Source organism: Setaria italica, chromosome III (assembly GCF_000263155.2).
Source record: "Setaria italica strain Yugu1 chromosome III, Setaria_italica_v2.0, whole genome shotgun sequence".
In the NCBI taxonomy this organism is placed as follows: domain Eukaryota; kingdom Viridiplantae; phylum Streptophyta; class Magnoliopsida; order Poales; family Poaceae; genus Setaria; species Setaria italica.
In genome coordinates this window covers 38,667,517-38,683,941 of record NC_028452.1, presented here as the reverse complement: position 1 = coordinate 38,683,941, position 16,425 = coordinate 38,667,517, and the positions used below count along the sequence as shown (strand labels likewise).

The 16,425-nt window shown below is 46.0% G+C and overlaps 1 protein-coding gene across 5 annotated transcripts; it reads right to left on the bottom strand.

Annotated features, from left to right (window-relative positions):
• Positions 1-9,906: 9,906 nt before the first annotated feature.
• On the bottom strand, positions 9,907-16,395 carry LOC101777415 (extensin-like). 5 transcript variants are annotated; one of them, XR_002676942.1, is made up of 3 exons: positions 15,991-16,389; positions 11,961-12,032; positions 9,907-11,872 (listed from the first exon to the last, which is right to left on the bottom strand). XR_002676942.1 is itself a non-coding variant. In XM_022825153.1 (3 exons), the coding sequence occupies exons 1-3, from the start codon at positions 16,278-16,280 to the stop codon at positions 14,876-14,878; spliced, it is 405 nt and encodes a 134-aa protein (XP_022680888.1). In that variant the 5' UTR covers positions 16,281-16,389; the 3' UTR covers positions 14,369-14,875. The 5 variants fall into 5 exon arrangements, 2 of the variants coding, with proteins under 2 accessions (XP_022680888.1, XP_022680889.1); XM_022825153.1 differs by lacking the exons at positions 9,907-11,872; positions 11,961-12,032 and adding exons at positions 14,369-14,968; positions 15,068-15,089; XM_022825154.1 differs by lacking the exons at positions 9,907-11,872; positions 11,961-12,032 and adding exons at positions 14,369-14,956; positions 15,068-15,089.
• Between the last annotated feature and the right edge of the window lie 30 nt (positions 16,396-16,425).

The window sequence follows — 16,425 nt, the reverse complement described above, 5'->3', positions numbered from 1 at the left end:
CGTCCTGGTATTTTTTGACGATATTTTGATTTATAGCAGGACATGGGTGGATCATCTTCGCCACCTCCGGGCCGTCCTCGACGAACTACGCCGCCACCACCTGTTCGTGAAGCGCTCAAAGTGCTCCTTTGGGGCTTCGTCCGTCGCGTACCTCGGCCATGTCATATCAGCGGCCGGTGTGGCCATGGACCCGGCCAAGGTGCAGGCAATACATGACTGGCCTCCTCCACGTTCGCCCCGGGCGGTGCGCGGGTTCCTCGGCCTCGCCGGTTACTACCGCAAGTTCGTCCACAACTACGGGGCGATCGCGGCTCCTCTAACGGCCCTGCTGAAGAAGGAGGGTTTCTCCTGGGACGACGCGGCGGCAGCGGCATTCTCAGCACTCAAGGCCGCCGTCACATCCGCCCCCGTCCTTGCCATGCCCGACTTCGCCAAGCTGTTCACCGTTGAGTGCGACGCATCGACGGTGGGTTTCGGCGCGGTCCTTGTCCAGGAGGGTCATCCGGTTGCCTTCTTCAGCCGGCCTGTGGCCCCTCGCCATCGCTCGTTGGCCGCATATGAGCGCGAGCTCATCGGACTCGTCCAAGCAGTAAGGCACTGGCGTCCGTATCTCTGGGGCCGGCGCTTCCTCGTCAAGACCGACCACTACAGCCTGAAGTTCCTCCTTGATCAGCGCCTCACCACGATTCCTCAGCACCATTGGGTAGGCAAGCTGTTGGGCTTCGATTTCTCGGTGGAATATCGTTCGGGCGCCACGAACGTCGTCGCCGACGCCTTATCCCGTCGTGACAACGAGGACGGAGCACTGATGGCTATCCCGGCGCCTCATTTCGACTTCATCGAGCACCTCCGCCACGCCCAGGCTACTGACCCGGCATTGGTCACCTTCCACAACGAGATCCAAGCTGGTACTCGCACCACACCGTGGGCGCTGCTGGACGGTATGGTCGCATTCGACGGTCGCTTGTATATTCCACCGGCTTCTCCATTGTTGCAGGAAATCATGGCAGCAGTCCATAAGGACGGCCATGAGGGCGTCCATCGGACCCTCCACAGGCTCCGGCGGGATTTTCACTTTCCAGCTATGCGTCGCTTGGTGCAGGACTTTGTGAAAGCTTGCGTCACATGCCAGCAGTATAAATCAGACCACCTTAGGCCGGCCGGTCTGTTGCAGCCTCTGCCGATTCCGTCCGCGGTGTGGGCTGACATTGGCATCGACTTCATCGAGGCGCTGCCGAAGGTGCAAGGCAAGACGGTCATCCTCTCTGTCGTGGATCGCTTCAGCAAATACTGCCACTTCATCCCCCTGGCGCACCCCTACACCGCCGAATCGGTCGCCGCCGTCTTCTTCGCTGACATCGTGCGCCTCCACGGCGTGCCGCAGTCCATCGTCTCGGATCGAGATCCCGTGTTCACTTCAGCGTTCTGGCGAGAGCTCATGCGGCTCACAGGGACGAAGCTCTTCATGTCGTCTGCTTTTCATCCACAGACGGACGGTCAGACCGAGGCCGCCAACCGGGTCATCGTGATGTACTTGCGCTGCTTCACCGGCGACCGCCCCCGGCAGTGGCTCCGTTGGCTGCCATGGGCCGAATACACTTACAACACAGCGTACCAGTCCTCGCTCCGCGACACTCCATTTCGGGTGGTTTACGGCCGGGACCCTCCAACCATCTGCTCTTATGAGCCTGGCGAAACTCATGTCGCCGCAGTCGCCCAGGAGATGGAGGAGCGCGCTGCCTTCCTCGACGACGTCCGTTACCGACTGGAGCAAGCTCAGGCGGCCCAAAAGCGTATCTACGACCAGCACCACCGACCGGTCTCCTTCCAGGTGGGCGATTGGGCTCTCCTCCGCCTCAGGCAGCGGGCAGCAGCGTCCCTTCCTCACTCGGCCAAAGGGAAGCTCAAGCCTCGCTACGTCGGTCCGTACCAGGTAACAGAGCTCATCAATGAAGTGGCCGTGCGGCTCCTGCTTCCTCCGGGTGCTCGTCTTCATGATGTGTTTCACGTCGGCGTCCTCAAGAAGTTCGTCGGCTCTCCACCGGCAGTACCTCCGCTCCTGCCGCCGCTCCTACACGGTGCTGTGGTGCCGACCCCCGCCCGGGTGACTGGAGCTCGACTGGCCAGGGGGATCCGTCAGGTGCTTGTTGAATGGCAAGACGAGCCAACTGTTTCGGCTTCATGGGAGGATCTGGACGATTTCCGGGCGCGGTTCCCTTCCTTTCAGCTCGAGGACGAGCTGGACTTCGAGGCGGGGGGAGATGTCATGTACGGACGTACGTATGCCAGGCGTAGACGCACACGCGACGTACGCCGAGCAGCTGAGCACGCCGGGCAAGCCCTGCCGGACTCCAACTCTAGCAACTAAGAGTAGAAACTTAGCAATACTTTCTATACTTTGGTTAGGCCATTGGCCATATATACTGGGCTGTACTCGTGAGCTAAAGCAAGCAAGAATTATATTCTCTATTCCTCTTTCTATCTACTAAGCCTACGGTTGAGGGGTAAAACCTCGCCGGAGAAGATGGCCGACGGCTACGAGCTCCGTAGCCGCGGTCCTGCCAGTCGAGGGCTCGACGTCCTTGACATCAGTTCATCAATAAACCACATAACTGCTCTTTTCTGTGTACTATAAGATGCAAAATTAATTATTGGAGTGTGATGGTACTTCGGAAATACTACTATAATTGAAGTGAGCGGCATGGCCGCCACCTCCGGATTACAAGAGGGCTGAGGGAGCAGGTACTGATTTTATTAGTGTTTGGACGTCTGACAAGTGCTATGGTCGTTCGCCTTGAGAACTTGTAATGATAAAACTCCATGGACAACCTTCCCTGAGCCATCTTTGTACGGACATTCAGCTCACTTCATGGACAACCTTCTCTGAGCCATGGACATCAGGCTAATTAAAATTTAATGTTGAATTGTTCATATATAGTGACGTCTGGTAATATGAGCCATGTCTGTACGGAGCTAACCTTCTCTGAGCTACTGTTGCCGCAAAGCCAAATAAAGTCAAGTAGCCAAGATCTAGTATTCCGGTGTCCAAAGTGACCACCTGGAGAGAACAGAGAATGAGGGAGAAAAGATTAGATGAGAAGAGAGAACAGGACAGCCAAATAGCCAATCAGGAGATGCTTGATTCAAAATATGTTTTTCACCAAACACGCAAAAGAGCTAGGCATCAAAGTATTAATGAAGAAAAGGAACAAAAATGTTCTTTACAAAACGTGGAGTGCCATGCACTGTTGCTATTACGCTTGGAGGCGTCATGATTGACTTATACTCTCTCCATCCTTTCATATGACGTTGGCTAGCTCAAAATGAACTAACCAACATCATATATTAGCGGACGGAGGTAGTACAATTTATGAAGAACCTAAAGGACCCGAGACCTGCCATACAAATCAGCTGGTTCATGTTATGAATGGGCCCGAATGTATGCATGTTGTTCGGTGAAAAGAACCATCACAGATAGCTCAATAATTTGAGTTTCAGAGGGTCACAAATCCAGTAGTTTAATCAATGCAGAATGATTAAAAATTTGATGACATGCCGGCAGGGATTAGTGTAATTGTAGTAGTACGTGGTTTGTTTTAAAATGAAAATCGTCTACATTTTAGCTATAAGATCAATAAAATTGTCAAGTTCATAACATGTTTCTAAGGATTTGAAATGTTCAGCGGGATATCCAAACTATGTCGTAAACTGATCTTTAAATTTGAAGCATCAAAGTAAATATTTTAATGTTACCTCCGGGGAAAGGAGGATTATCCGTGATCACTCCATATTGACCGGCTAGTAGCTCATGCAAAAGAAAACACAGAGAGAGAGATAAATGCTTTCCATCTTAAATTTTTCCTGAAGTCGTTGGACACAGTGTAATGTACAGAATTAACACTGTGTAACAAAGCTCTCTTCATTAATTTATGAAAGGGACGAAGACAAACTGACCAGGAAAAGATTAACCATATATCAGTGGAAAAAATGTTAGCAAAACGAGAACATTTTTGAAGGAGAAAAGTCCGGCTTTAAAACGGCTGAATGATATGCATCTTCATCCAGCTAATATAACTTTTTCAGGTAATTCAAGTAGCGAACAGAACAACGTGTCACAGCTTTCCCTATGAGATGGCTCTCACTCCAACCAATCCACATCCGTTGCTCTGTGTCCCATTCTTCTTGAACTCGACAGCCAATGGCGAAAAGAGCACCCATCCAACTGCTGCATTTTGTTGTACAATCACGTACTAGCGACAACTTCCCTATGAGATAGGTCTACAGTCTACAGTCACTAGGGACATCGGTCCACTTCGCTTCCCTTTGTCGACAGCTTCTTCGTACCTGGATGCTTGTGAGAAATCTGGCTGGCGTCCAAGCGGCCCCAAGATCTGAAAAAAGCAGGTAATTTGTTCTTCCGAAATATGCAAGAAAATGACAATGACCACTGACGCAGTTGCCTCGAGCTGCTGTCAGCAAATTTGTTGATGTTTGTAGGACACATGTTGGTGCATAATTCCCAATGCTTCTCACACCTAAGGAGTACACTTGCAACAGTACTTTGACATCGAGAAATATATAAGGTTAATCTATTGTTTGGTTCGTGGGCTTCATGGGTGTCACGAAATGTTGGAAATGAGAAAAAATTAACACGGAAACATATTTATGCAGAACAAATATGACGAAACGTCTTGCCCATATCATGATGCACATGCTGCAAAGTAAGATCTTTAGTTTACACATCACTCTTTGCATTTACTGTCCAACTAAGAACATAACATGATTGAGATGTCAGTTCATTAATAAACAACATAACTGCTCTTTTTATGGTACTATAAGATGGAGAATTAATTATTGGAGAGCGATGGATATGTTTGCTTACTTCAGGAATACTACTAGGCTCTGTTTGGATGTAGATATGGAGATGCTGGAATTGAATTGGTACCAATACCAAAGCAGACTAGTATTGGAAATGGGTTACAGTATCAAATCTATTGTTTGGAGGCAGATGGAATTGTTAGTTGGAATCGAATAAAATGATGAATATCAATTCATGTTTGGATGTGCATATTGTGGATTTGAAAATTGTCCATCACCTCTCCATGGAAGCGGAGCTCCACAACTCCAACCCTTGTTCGTTGGCTACGAATTGGAGGACTGGGATTGAACATGCATCACATGGAGAAGATTTGGGCTTACTTTCTAGCACAAAAGAACAGGGAGGTCAGCGCATACCAGCACACGAGGAAGCCAATTCAAGATTGAATGGTTCTGCAGTACCAGTACTAGTAGAGCAATGGGAACGGCCATGAGGAACAAAGAAGATGAAATCGAATGAGCATCATGCTCCGGGTGGAAGGATGTGTGCCCGGTGTCACAAGGGCAGGTGGAACGGAGAACCTGGAGGCTGTGCCACACGAGTTCGAAGGCTCCAAGCTTGCTCGCGACGATAGCCACTACTGCGGTCGTGGACGATGAGCTCGCTGCATCTGCGTTCGGATTGATGACGAAGGAGATGGATTCCACTGCCCGTGGAGACGATGAGAGTGGCGGCGCCATTGCCACGTCGCGCCTAGGTACAGCAGAGGGAGGCAAGATGGGTCACGGCGGAGGGGTGCACGGGAGCTGTGCGCTTCATGGCCGGCGGAGGGGCGGCGTGGCTTGCGCCGGAGGGGAAGCAGCAGGTGCGAGAGAGAGACGGAGAGATGTGGTGGAGGAGGAGAGGCGATTCTAGCGAATACGGAGGGTGCTGTAGTGGGCTGAATACCGCTTGGCATTGGGGAGTGTTTCCAATACCAATTCCTAATCCATCCAAACAATCAGGTATTGGAGGAATTCAATACCAATTCCCAATTCTATGCTTCAATATCTACATACAAACGGGGTGCTATAATTTTTGGGAGTAGCTGACAGTGACACATTTTTTGTGAGCCAGAGACAAGTATACCAGCAAGGGCGGCAAGCCCTGGCCGAGTACCTGTCATCGTTCGCCTTGCTAACTGATAATGATAAAACTACGGACAGCAGCGGTCGGCGATTAACTTTGATGTTGAATTGCTCATATATAGTGAAGGCTGGTACTAATTAATCTGAGACATGTTTGTACGGACCAAGCCTTCTCATCAAACGCCCTTCTCCTTGCATTCTCTCTGCGCTAGTGTTGCCGCCAAAGATAATCAGTACCAAAGATCTAGTATGCAGGTGACCAAAGTGACCATTTTCGGGTGTATAAGGCCAAGGAGGCTGGCAGCATGGATGTAGAGGCCGACGGCACCCTTCCCTTCGGATTTGTAGACCAATTGTGGCGTTGATCCAGAGCAGACATGATGGGAAAGAACGCAGAATGAGAGGGGGAAAGAGAAGAGATGAGGAGAGAGAACAAGACAGCCAATCAGTAGATGCTTGACCCAAATTTTTTTCACTAAATACACAAGAGATCTGTTCATCATAGTATTAAGAAGAATTTAAATATTCTTTACACAACGTGAAGCTCCTTGCACAGTGGCCAACTGGCCATCATGATTGACTTATACAATCTCTAGCTTAGAAAGAACCTAAAGGACCTGAGACCTCCCCATACACATCAGCTATGATTAAGCGACCAAGGATTAGACTTTGTACTTGCTGTCTCTGGCCGTTTGCTGCTGGTTCATGTTATGAATGGGGCCGAATGTATCCATGTCGTTTGGTGAAAAAAAAACCATCGCAGATAGTTCAATAATTTGAGTTTGGCAGGGTCACACATCCAGTAATTTAATCAAGGCAGCGTGGTTAACCATTTGCCGGCAGGGATTGGTGTATTTGTGGTAGTGGTTTATTTTAAAATGAAAATCGGCTACATTTTGGCTAAGCTCATTAAAATTGTCATGTTCATAACATTGCTTTTAAGTATTTGAAACGTTCAGGGGGACATCCGAACTATGTCATAAACTGAACTTCAAATTTTAAGCTTGAAAGCAAATATTTTAATGTAGCTCTAGGAAAGGACGATTATTATCCGTGAAAATCATTTCAGATGGGACAGGCTAGTAACTGTTGCAAAAAAAAGTGAAATTGTTTTGATGTTCAGTTTGTCTTGAAATCGTGGGACACTGTTTATGAATGTATAGAACTATGCTATGTCTACTAATCAATTTATCTTGAGAGCGAGAGCAACTGACCAGAAATAAATGGAAAAAATGTTAGCAAAACGAGTAATTTTAACGAAAAAGTGATGCATTCAAACGGAACTGAATGATGAGCTTCTTCGTCCAGCAGATTAATTTGTCCACTTTGCTGCCCTTTGTTGATATGTTCAGCTAGCGACATAACTGATCGAGTTGGCTGTATGGTTGTGAGAAATCTGGCTGGCGTCCAAGCGGCCCCAAGATCTGAAAAAAGCAGGTAATTTGTTCTTCCGAAATATGCAATACAGTGGTATTGACAACACAGATACAGGTGGCATGTGGGTGCGTAATTCCTTCCCAAACCTAAGTTTTAAACTTGCAACAGTATTTTGACATCGATATTGGAGAAAGATACAATGTTAATGGATTGTTCGGCCCGTGGACTTCATGGGTGTGGTGAAATGTTAGAGATGTGAATAAATTAACTCGGAGATACATTTATAGAGAACAAATGTGACCAAATGTTATCTCCCAGCCACCATGATGAACATGCTGCAAATGCGAGTTCTTTAATTGCCATCTCTCTCATTGCGGTTGTTGTCCAACTAAGCAAATGTGATGAGTTGTGAAATAAGTTACCGCATCTATGATGGCAGGAGATGGAACTATTTTTCGAGTCATACTGTTTTTGTACTGTAACAAAAAACACAAGCATGAAGCTAACATGCCGAGGACAACCCCATCAAACGACACAAAACTAGTAGGTTCTTTGCTACACAAAAATATGGTCAAACCCAAATTAGAATGGGTACTGCTTTTATACCGAAATTAAAACAACACACATAGAAGACCTATATCTTACAGCGCGACCCCCACAAAGTCACCAACAACGAAAACTAAGGGCAAGTACATTGATATCGTCTAATAGGTGGTCTTATGTATTGACACGTAATCTTGAGACAACTCAACAAGCAACCCGTACAATAGGTTGTCTTATAAGTTGTTTGGTACAACTATATAATTCCTTAATTTGTGCATATGAAAAGAGAAAATATTATAAGTTGCGAGGCAACAATAACTCGTCCAATGGTTGTTGAGTTATCTCATATTCCTACAATTTAGCTCATGAGGCGGTTGTTTTGCGAAACAACGACCTCTTTCTCTCTCCTCACTTTCTCTCCTCCACATCATCACAAATCCTATGTGGCACTGCATGAGACGACCTATGAGACGGCTGACGTGTAGTAATGTACTTACTCTAATAAGCCGACGGTTAAGTTGTATCAGCACTATCAGTAAAGGTAACGGTGATTTGAGCTGTAATTTACAGTACAGTTGGCTCACCAGAGTAATTTACATGCTGAAGCGTGAGGCGTGAAGGTGCAATTCTCTCATATAATAAGTTGCAGCTCAGAATCATGAGCCACTTTGGGACATATTGGCATTAAAGCACATTATTCACTTTGTTGTTATTTGTTGACAAGATCAGTGCCAGAATAGATAGTTGGCTCTTGAAACTTAGGAGAACTCTTGCTGCCACCCTAGTGGCCACAAGTTCTGAATACACTGGGCAATTAGTTCTTCAAAAGCGCCCTCCAGGCAGTGAGAGTTATGATGCAGTGGCTGACCAGCAAGATGTTGATAAATCAAGCTAACACGTAGGCACATAGTTCCCAATGCTTCTCAAACCTATTTTCTTTGTTCTGGGACTGTGGCACAACTGGAAATACACTAGAAAGGTACTTTTGTCGTCGAGAATGATACGACCATGCAAGGTTAATGTGTTATTTTGTATTTCTGTTCATGGTCTTTCTGCATACCACAAGATGTAGGAGCTGTGAATACAATAATATGGAGCCATATTTATAGTTAGCAAGTGTATTCTGTCTGCTACTGTGATGGAGAAACTCCAAACGATAGTTATTTAACTGCCACATCTGTCCTTGCGTTTATTGCCAACTAAGAAATGTGATGGGTTATAATATGTGGTGAGGCCTGGGTGATAGCTTACCAAATCTTTAGTAGTGTGAAAGAACAATACAATTCACAATTGCTTACATCATAAGGAAAAAAACCCCAGACGTTTGATATTGAACAAATGCAGAGAGTTTTTGCTCTCCCTTGACAGCAAGCAATGAGTGGAAAAAGGATTATTGTTCCAACCCCTCCCATAATTATCCGAATCCCCAATGCGATTAGAACGGTGACAGACAACAACAGATGTTCATGTCTAACCTGCAAATAACGACGTTGATCTCCGCTGGACAAAATAATGGTTGAAAATATTTCCTTTTAGAAACGTACATGGCTAATCAATTGTTCTATTCATGCCAACAAAGGCAGAACTGAAACGCACATGTACTGCAGGAGAGCTGGTGCGGCCCATCAGAAACAATGTTACATTTGGTGGTTGAGTGCTCTCATGACTGGCACTGTCAAGGCAACGATTTAGTTGTCAATTTCTATAGGTTTACCTACTCTTCCTCCGCTTTGCTAATTAAGTTTTTGTTAAGACATGTTGAAACTTGTGTCGCTGCTCCTTTTCTTCAAGTATGATGTACTAGTTGGGTAGTAACCGGTTCAAATGTGGGTGACAAGCAACAGTGCCGATGCATTATTTACATTCCCATCATTCTCGACGCTTCCCGTACCTATGTTATACCTTGGCACGACTCAAACTACACTACAAGTATAAATTTTGGATGAAAGACAACCGAAATTTCATCATTTGTGTTGATCTCAAATGAATTTAATACCGAACAGATTTAGGGTTACAATGGAAACAATGCTCTCTTCTCTATATAAAAAGTAATCTCCCTTTACAATGGGGTAGGACTTCCCTTTTATAGTAACATTTGGCCTACTTTACATTCCTAAAATATTCTCACTCAACCACTGCATTCTTAGAATATGCCATATATAAAGATCTTTAGGGAACACGTGTACAAATTGAACTTCTTCACGTGTTCACGTTTCTCATGCCTCCTACTTGCTAGCCTTGGGACTTCATCTGCATCCTGAGCTTAATGCCTAGCCTCGAGGTGCCAGCTTCGTAACGTCTCGATGAAACAGCTAGCCTCGAGTGGCACTGTTCCATATCCATTCCTGCACAAGAAGTAACACACAATGTTTCGAGTCCTTCTGAAGACTCGAGGGTTAGTCTCGGCAAGACCAGCCATTTCTGTTATCATCCCTTAACCTCGAAGCATTTCGGTGATTGAGAAGGTACGAAGGTTCCAAGTTTGTTATGAGGAGTGTCTCATGCGAGGTTAATTGGTTTTGCACTCAGTATACAACATGCGAGGTTGGAGAGTTCCGCTCTCTATGTTCATGATGTACGACATGACGGGGCTAAGGTTTGAAATCTTCATCCGTCGTTCAAGGGTGCTTAACTTTTTGGCGATCCCCAACAGTAGCACCTCAAGGACGAGGGTTGACTTCGACGGGCCGAACCCGCGAACCTTGAGATCGCCTTACCAAAAAAAGTCACCCTCGAACGTCGGAGGAGAAATGATCCCACGACAACTGTGGATTTCTTACGTGTCATTTTTTAATTGGGTGCCGCTTCGGCTTCGGATCATGGTTCGAGGCGCCCTTTCATACCTGATACCTCCCCTATAAAAGGTGGGGGTCTCTCGAGGCTATCCTCGCATCTTGCTGAGAGCTCCCTTTCTGCTGCTATTTGGCTCTTTAAGATTTGTGCTTCCTACACTTACAATCTCTACTGCCTCGAAGGTGATATTCTTTTGCTTTATTTTGTTTTATTCTTTCACTCTTTATTTGTTTCCTTGTCTTTAAGTTTTAGTTGTTCTTTTTTGCTTTTTTGTCAGCTGGCTCATACCAAGCAGATTGCGAGGCTAATGACTTCTGAAGAGCTGGAAGAGTAATCGAGGCTGCGCGGAGATGCTGCCGAGGGTTCCCAACAGCCGGAGGCTTCTTCTAGTGTTGATAGTGAGGGAGGAGACTTATCCAACATTGAAGCTGATCCCTCGAATCTCATGACTAGCAAAGAGACTTTTGAGCCCACGCTTCATTTCGGTACTTCCCTTGTTTCCCATATCACAATCGATTTTTACATTAGCAAGGGTTACTTCCTGAAGGAGTTGCGAGGTTGCCTGGTGAAGAAATTATTCTAGATCCTCAACCTAGCGAGGCTGTTGTTTTCTAGGATTTCTTTATAGCTGGCTTGAGATTCCCGTGCAATAAGATGTTGCCTCAGATTTTGGATAGGTACAGAGCTAAGCTTCATCAACTTACTCCAAATGCCTTCATGACACTTTCGAAGTTCTTCTAGGTTGTTCGTACTTTCGGTGGGGTGATTGATGTGGATGGCTTTGCGAGGTTTTTTGAACTTCACATACAGAGAAAGAGAGTTCAGTTCAATGATAATGATCAGGTGTTTGAGACTCATTTTGGTTGTTGCATGTTCACAACCCGAAGAAAGAATGAGAATAAGAAAATTTATAGAGTCGAGCTTTCTTTTACCCAAAAGAATAGATGGGACGATGAGTGGCTTTCTTACTAGCTCTACGTTACAATTGATATGCCTCAGACTTTGGTAGCGCAGATTTTTATCCTTTTTATAGCACTATGTCTCCTCTGAGCATCGTTACAGTTCCTAATTTCAAAAGGAAAAAGAGCTTTAGGACTTGCGAGGATGCTTTTGTCCTCGCTTGCTCAGTTATTACCGGACCTGACCTGGTCGAGGAGTTTCTTGCTGCGGACATCTGGTGTGTGGACCTTACTCTGAAGGTCCCGCTGATTACCTACATTAGTCCTTGGATTAGTAGGCTAATATAATTTTCATCATAGATTAGTATCATAACAATAAAAGACGCCTAAAATAAGTTTCACCTTACGCAACGGAGAGCGGTGCAGATACCCATTCCTCAAGAATGAATTTAGAGCACCATATAAGTCCTAGACCTGTACAAATGAAAGCAAGCCTAAGTACACTTATGAATCGTACTCAGTGTTCACGCTCGTTATCTACACACTTTTAGTTCCATTTAAGTGGTGTTTTCATACATATTCTTATACTAACCCACCACTTTGGCACTTGAAATAACCCTGTTTTCGAATATGTATTATATTTTGGAGGACATTCTGTTTTCGTAGGAAATTGGACTATATTGAAGAATAATTGGACAAGGCTCTGGACAAGCAACAACCTAAAGAAAGACGAAGGCCAACGAGCCCAAAAAGGACCTTGGCCGATCGGCCTACGGTCCTCAAGGCCTCGATCATGCTCATTCTTGGCGAGCACTCCTCTAAGAAAACTTAGGGGCTAAGTTTCACAAGATATGGCAAGTTCACTTCAGGATCAAAGATGGAAGCAAGCAGGACATGGAAACATATCAAGATCCAACCTTATCACGAGGCTCTCGATGAGCTAGGCCCACATGTATACAAAAATAAGGTTCCCAAACATCAGGGGAACTTAGAGACAAAGGAGGGAATGAGACGACGAAAGGAGATCGTCCTAGACCCTCCTAGGCCGATCGGCCTGGGGTGTGCCTTCGCCCGATTACCTTCCAATTTCTACCACGCGCTCTCCAAACTATAAATACCCCGAAAATTCACCGAGCCCCGGCATCCATCCACCAGAACTCGACAAAACCAAAGGCATACACCAAAGGGAGCTGAGGGCCGCTGCAAGTCTTTGGAGTTGTCTAGGAGATGGCTTAGGCCAACCCTAGCCGACATGGCCTCCCTGCGCGGTTGTGCTATGATGGAGTTTAGGAGAGCTAGTAGTAGATAGTTGATGGTACGTACTCGGAGGTGATGATATAACTACATCTATTATATGAGCAATGTTCTTCATGTCATCCAATCTATTAGTGACTCGTTGCTCCTTCTATGCTTTCTACCTATCATGAATATGCTTGTCCCATAGTCTAATGCTAGTTTAGACTACATAGCATGCTTTATGTAATCATGGTGATTAGATCTAGTATGTCAATCCTTCATGATAGCTAGACATGTTCACCTGTGTTCATGCCCTTAAACTGCCTGCGCCAATAGGGGGGATCATGACGGGGTCTGCTTCCGTGTATGGTGGGGGTTTTCGGGAGGTTGACCAAAGGTAGTAGTAGTTTAAAGATTGCTTTGGATGAGATGCATGATGTGCTTGCTCGTTGGCTAGAAGTACAACTAGAAGATGATAGGCTCTTGCTACCTTTGGTGGTGTTATATCATATATATCTGTGGATGTGATCTACACTTATTCATGCCATTGATCTTTACAACAAGTTTGCCTTCATATGCAATCAATACATCATGTTAGGACTAATCCATTAGATTCGATGGAAATCCCTAGTCAGTTCGCTGCCGATCCACGGATTGATAAACCTTGGATGGAATACTCTAAGGGAAAAGCTACAATGATCCATGTGTTTGCGGTTCACAACTTGGTGTGTTAACTACTGTAAACACTCATCAAATCCTAGCATTGAAATTATATTAAATGCTAGGGATAATCAAGGAAAGTATATGAGGTTTGTTTTATTAATAAACCTATTTCATGCAAGGTGAGGTGAGTTTTGCAAAAGAAGAGGAAGAAAGTATATTCTTTTTAAGTTGTTGGCCCTAGAGGGGGAATCTTACCTCCCTTAGCAGTTCCCAAGTTTTAAGGAGCACCAGGGACCATCAGGGTCGTACTAGGCCGGCTTATGCCTCATTCTAAATTATCCCTCTTAGGGCCTCGGCCCCATCTTACCACACTCAAGTTATGATTTTAGTCGACGGGAGCTTTGACTATGTGGGCTCGTAATCGTGAGCCTCAGCTATCCAGATAGATTATGTCTCTGCGTACAGGTGTACACTTTACCCATACGTTTGATCATCCCATACCTCAGCTTCAAGCGGTACTGACCTACGAGACTCGTACCCACCGGCATCTATTTCTAGACAACATTCCCTAGTTCCATCCACAGGTACGACTGGGGTCTAAACAGGGGCCATACTACGTCCACACAGGGACACTATCCTGGGAAAAATAGATGCATCATAATGTGGCATCCAATGCCACCAGGTCCTCTGGACCTCAACCTATGACCCATGCGGACCGGACCTGGGACTATGCGAAGGTCCTGCTCCAGTCTACCTTTTGCCCACCGTGGCCCCTTGGGATGGTTTACTAGGTTCCGCTGGTGGGGTGTGAATCAAGGCCATGATTAGGCACTCCTGAAGGCTATACCTTTTTGGCACGTACGGTTGCACGTTGCACTAGAAAGACTTTCCTGCGAGCCGGTCCTTATGTGATCGGAGTAAGCTTTTGGGGAAGGATCCTCTACCGAGGCTACCCTCTTACTCCCTTGTCCTGTCCTTAACACTTTCTAACACTTTAGTTGGTAGATTTTATTATAAACTCACATATTCTAGGATTTCCATAAAAACATCATGATTGAGATATTTCTAAGGAATTCTATTTCTAAATGACACTCGATCATCGATCTAGTCGTGCCCGGGGTCATTAATAGGATTTCTAGCTATAATCGGCTTCAAGTCAAGGTGAGGGAGGGAATAGAGGGGTTGTCCCTATGGTTTTCGGAAATCATGCAAGTCCAGTTATTGTCTTGGTATATTTTATTATCTATGCAAACATAGGATAAAAATATAATCGAGGGGTGGGTGCTAGGACTTGCTTTAATTAAAAATCCTCAGTGCATTTTCCTAGGTTGACTAGGGCCCTAGCTTCTTGTTGGAGTTGTTGGAGTTCCCGTCAAAATCTCTGGAGTCCGGATCTTCTCGTCGGTATTGGAGCCTGGTTAGGCTAGCGCATATACACGTCTTCTGACTAGCTGGAACTTCAACTTCACACCTTCTAGATCCCTCATTTCCTGCTGGATCTTGGTTGTGCCCTCAGTTCAAACAAGCATACAAATATACAATCAATTCTAGCAATCAATATAATGCTAAAAAAATGAAGAAGAATGGATGATGGAGGATTTGGGAATTACTTGATATCTAATGAATAATTCCCTGTATAAAGAAGAATAATTCATCAATTATTTAGAAATGAATTTCTAAATAATTAATGGACTGGATGGTTGGATTCTAAAGGAATTCTAAGAAGTTACTAATGAATTTCCTAAGGTTTTGGACGGACGGCATAACGGCTCCTTTTTACCAATATCTAGGGTTTTGATTCGGCGGCATAACAACTAGGTCTGGTTGATATATGAGGTTTGAATCGAGCGACATAATGACTGTGTTTTGGAATAGATTTTTGGCGCTGGGTGGTGTGAACGGGTTTCAAGGCTTGGAAACTTGTACGACGAGCTCAGCTTCGACTCGGGGCCTAGCCCTTCGGCGGGTGGAGCGTTGACAAGTTTCTTGGAGCTTAGGTTTGTATGGGTGCTGCTTGATTGCTAACGTTACGGACATGAGAGCTTGCGAGACGAGCATCACTTCGACTTGACCTTGTCCTAGAAGTTAGCTATCCAGCGACAGGTGGAGCTAGGCAAGATCAAGTGGAAGCCAGAGATCTTGGGCGACAAACTCACTCTGACCACTAAGGTGGAGTTCGGGCAAGATCAGGCGGAAGGAGAATCGAGGTCAACTCAATAGACTCACTTTGGCCGCTGAGGTGGAGCCTGGGCAAGGTGACCATGGAAATAGGCTTAGGTGGCCCTAATATATTTTTAGGAATTTTCCTAAGGTTTTTGGAATTGAAATGGGCATGACGCGAATTTTCGAGTGCACTAAAAATAGGTTTTCTTAATTAGGTAGGGGCTAGATATTTGGAAAATGGCTCATATGGAATGATATATGAAAAAGTAAGGCATGAATAGGCTTGTAATATTTTGTGTTATTTTTGGAGAAATTTTGGTAATTTTTGGAAAGGTGGAACGGCTCAAAATGATAATTGGTGTGTACTTACCGGGAGCACCTAGCGTTTTCACGCTGGCTGACGCAATGGGAGGGGGCCGGCTCTGGCACAGTTTCGTGGACCCGTGGTCCACGGTTCGTGGACCGGGTGGTGGCTTCTGCAAGCGGCGTTTGTGGACTGGGTGTAGGGGTGAAGGTGTAGGGGAACGGAGGGTCGGACGGCGTTGGACAGATGGGCCCACGCGTCAGGCTTATGTAGAGAGGGGGGTGACGGCGGCCGACGGAGGCAGGACGGCGCGGCTGGGGCGCGCCGGTGCTGGGAGGCGCCACCACGGCCGCCATGTGCGCCGCCGCGGGGCTCGCCGGAGCGCCCCAGGGAGGCGTTCCCGGTCGCCGCCGACCACACGGAGGGCACTGGGAGGGAGAGGAGGAGGGGGCGAAGCTAGTGGTGCTGTTGAAGCGACCCCAGTGGGAGAGGTATGGGCGT

What these genes read in the sequence shown, in the direction of transcription:
- LOC101777415 (XM_022825153.1), bottom strand. Translation starts at nt 16,280, where the DNA reads ATGGCGGCCGTGGTGGCGCCTCCCAGCACCGGCGCGCCCCAGCCGCGC. An exon ending in GAAAACGCTAGGTGCTCCCG is followed by an intron (nt 15,090 to 15,990) that starts GTAAGTACACAC and finishes TTCTTTATACAG; the next exon opens with GGAATTATTCATTAGATATC. An exon ending in AATTATTCATTAGATATCAA is followed by an intron (nt 14,969 to 15,067) that starts GTAATTCCCAAA and finishes GTTTGAACTGAG; the next exon opens with GGCACAACCAAGATCCAGCA.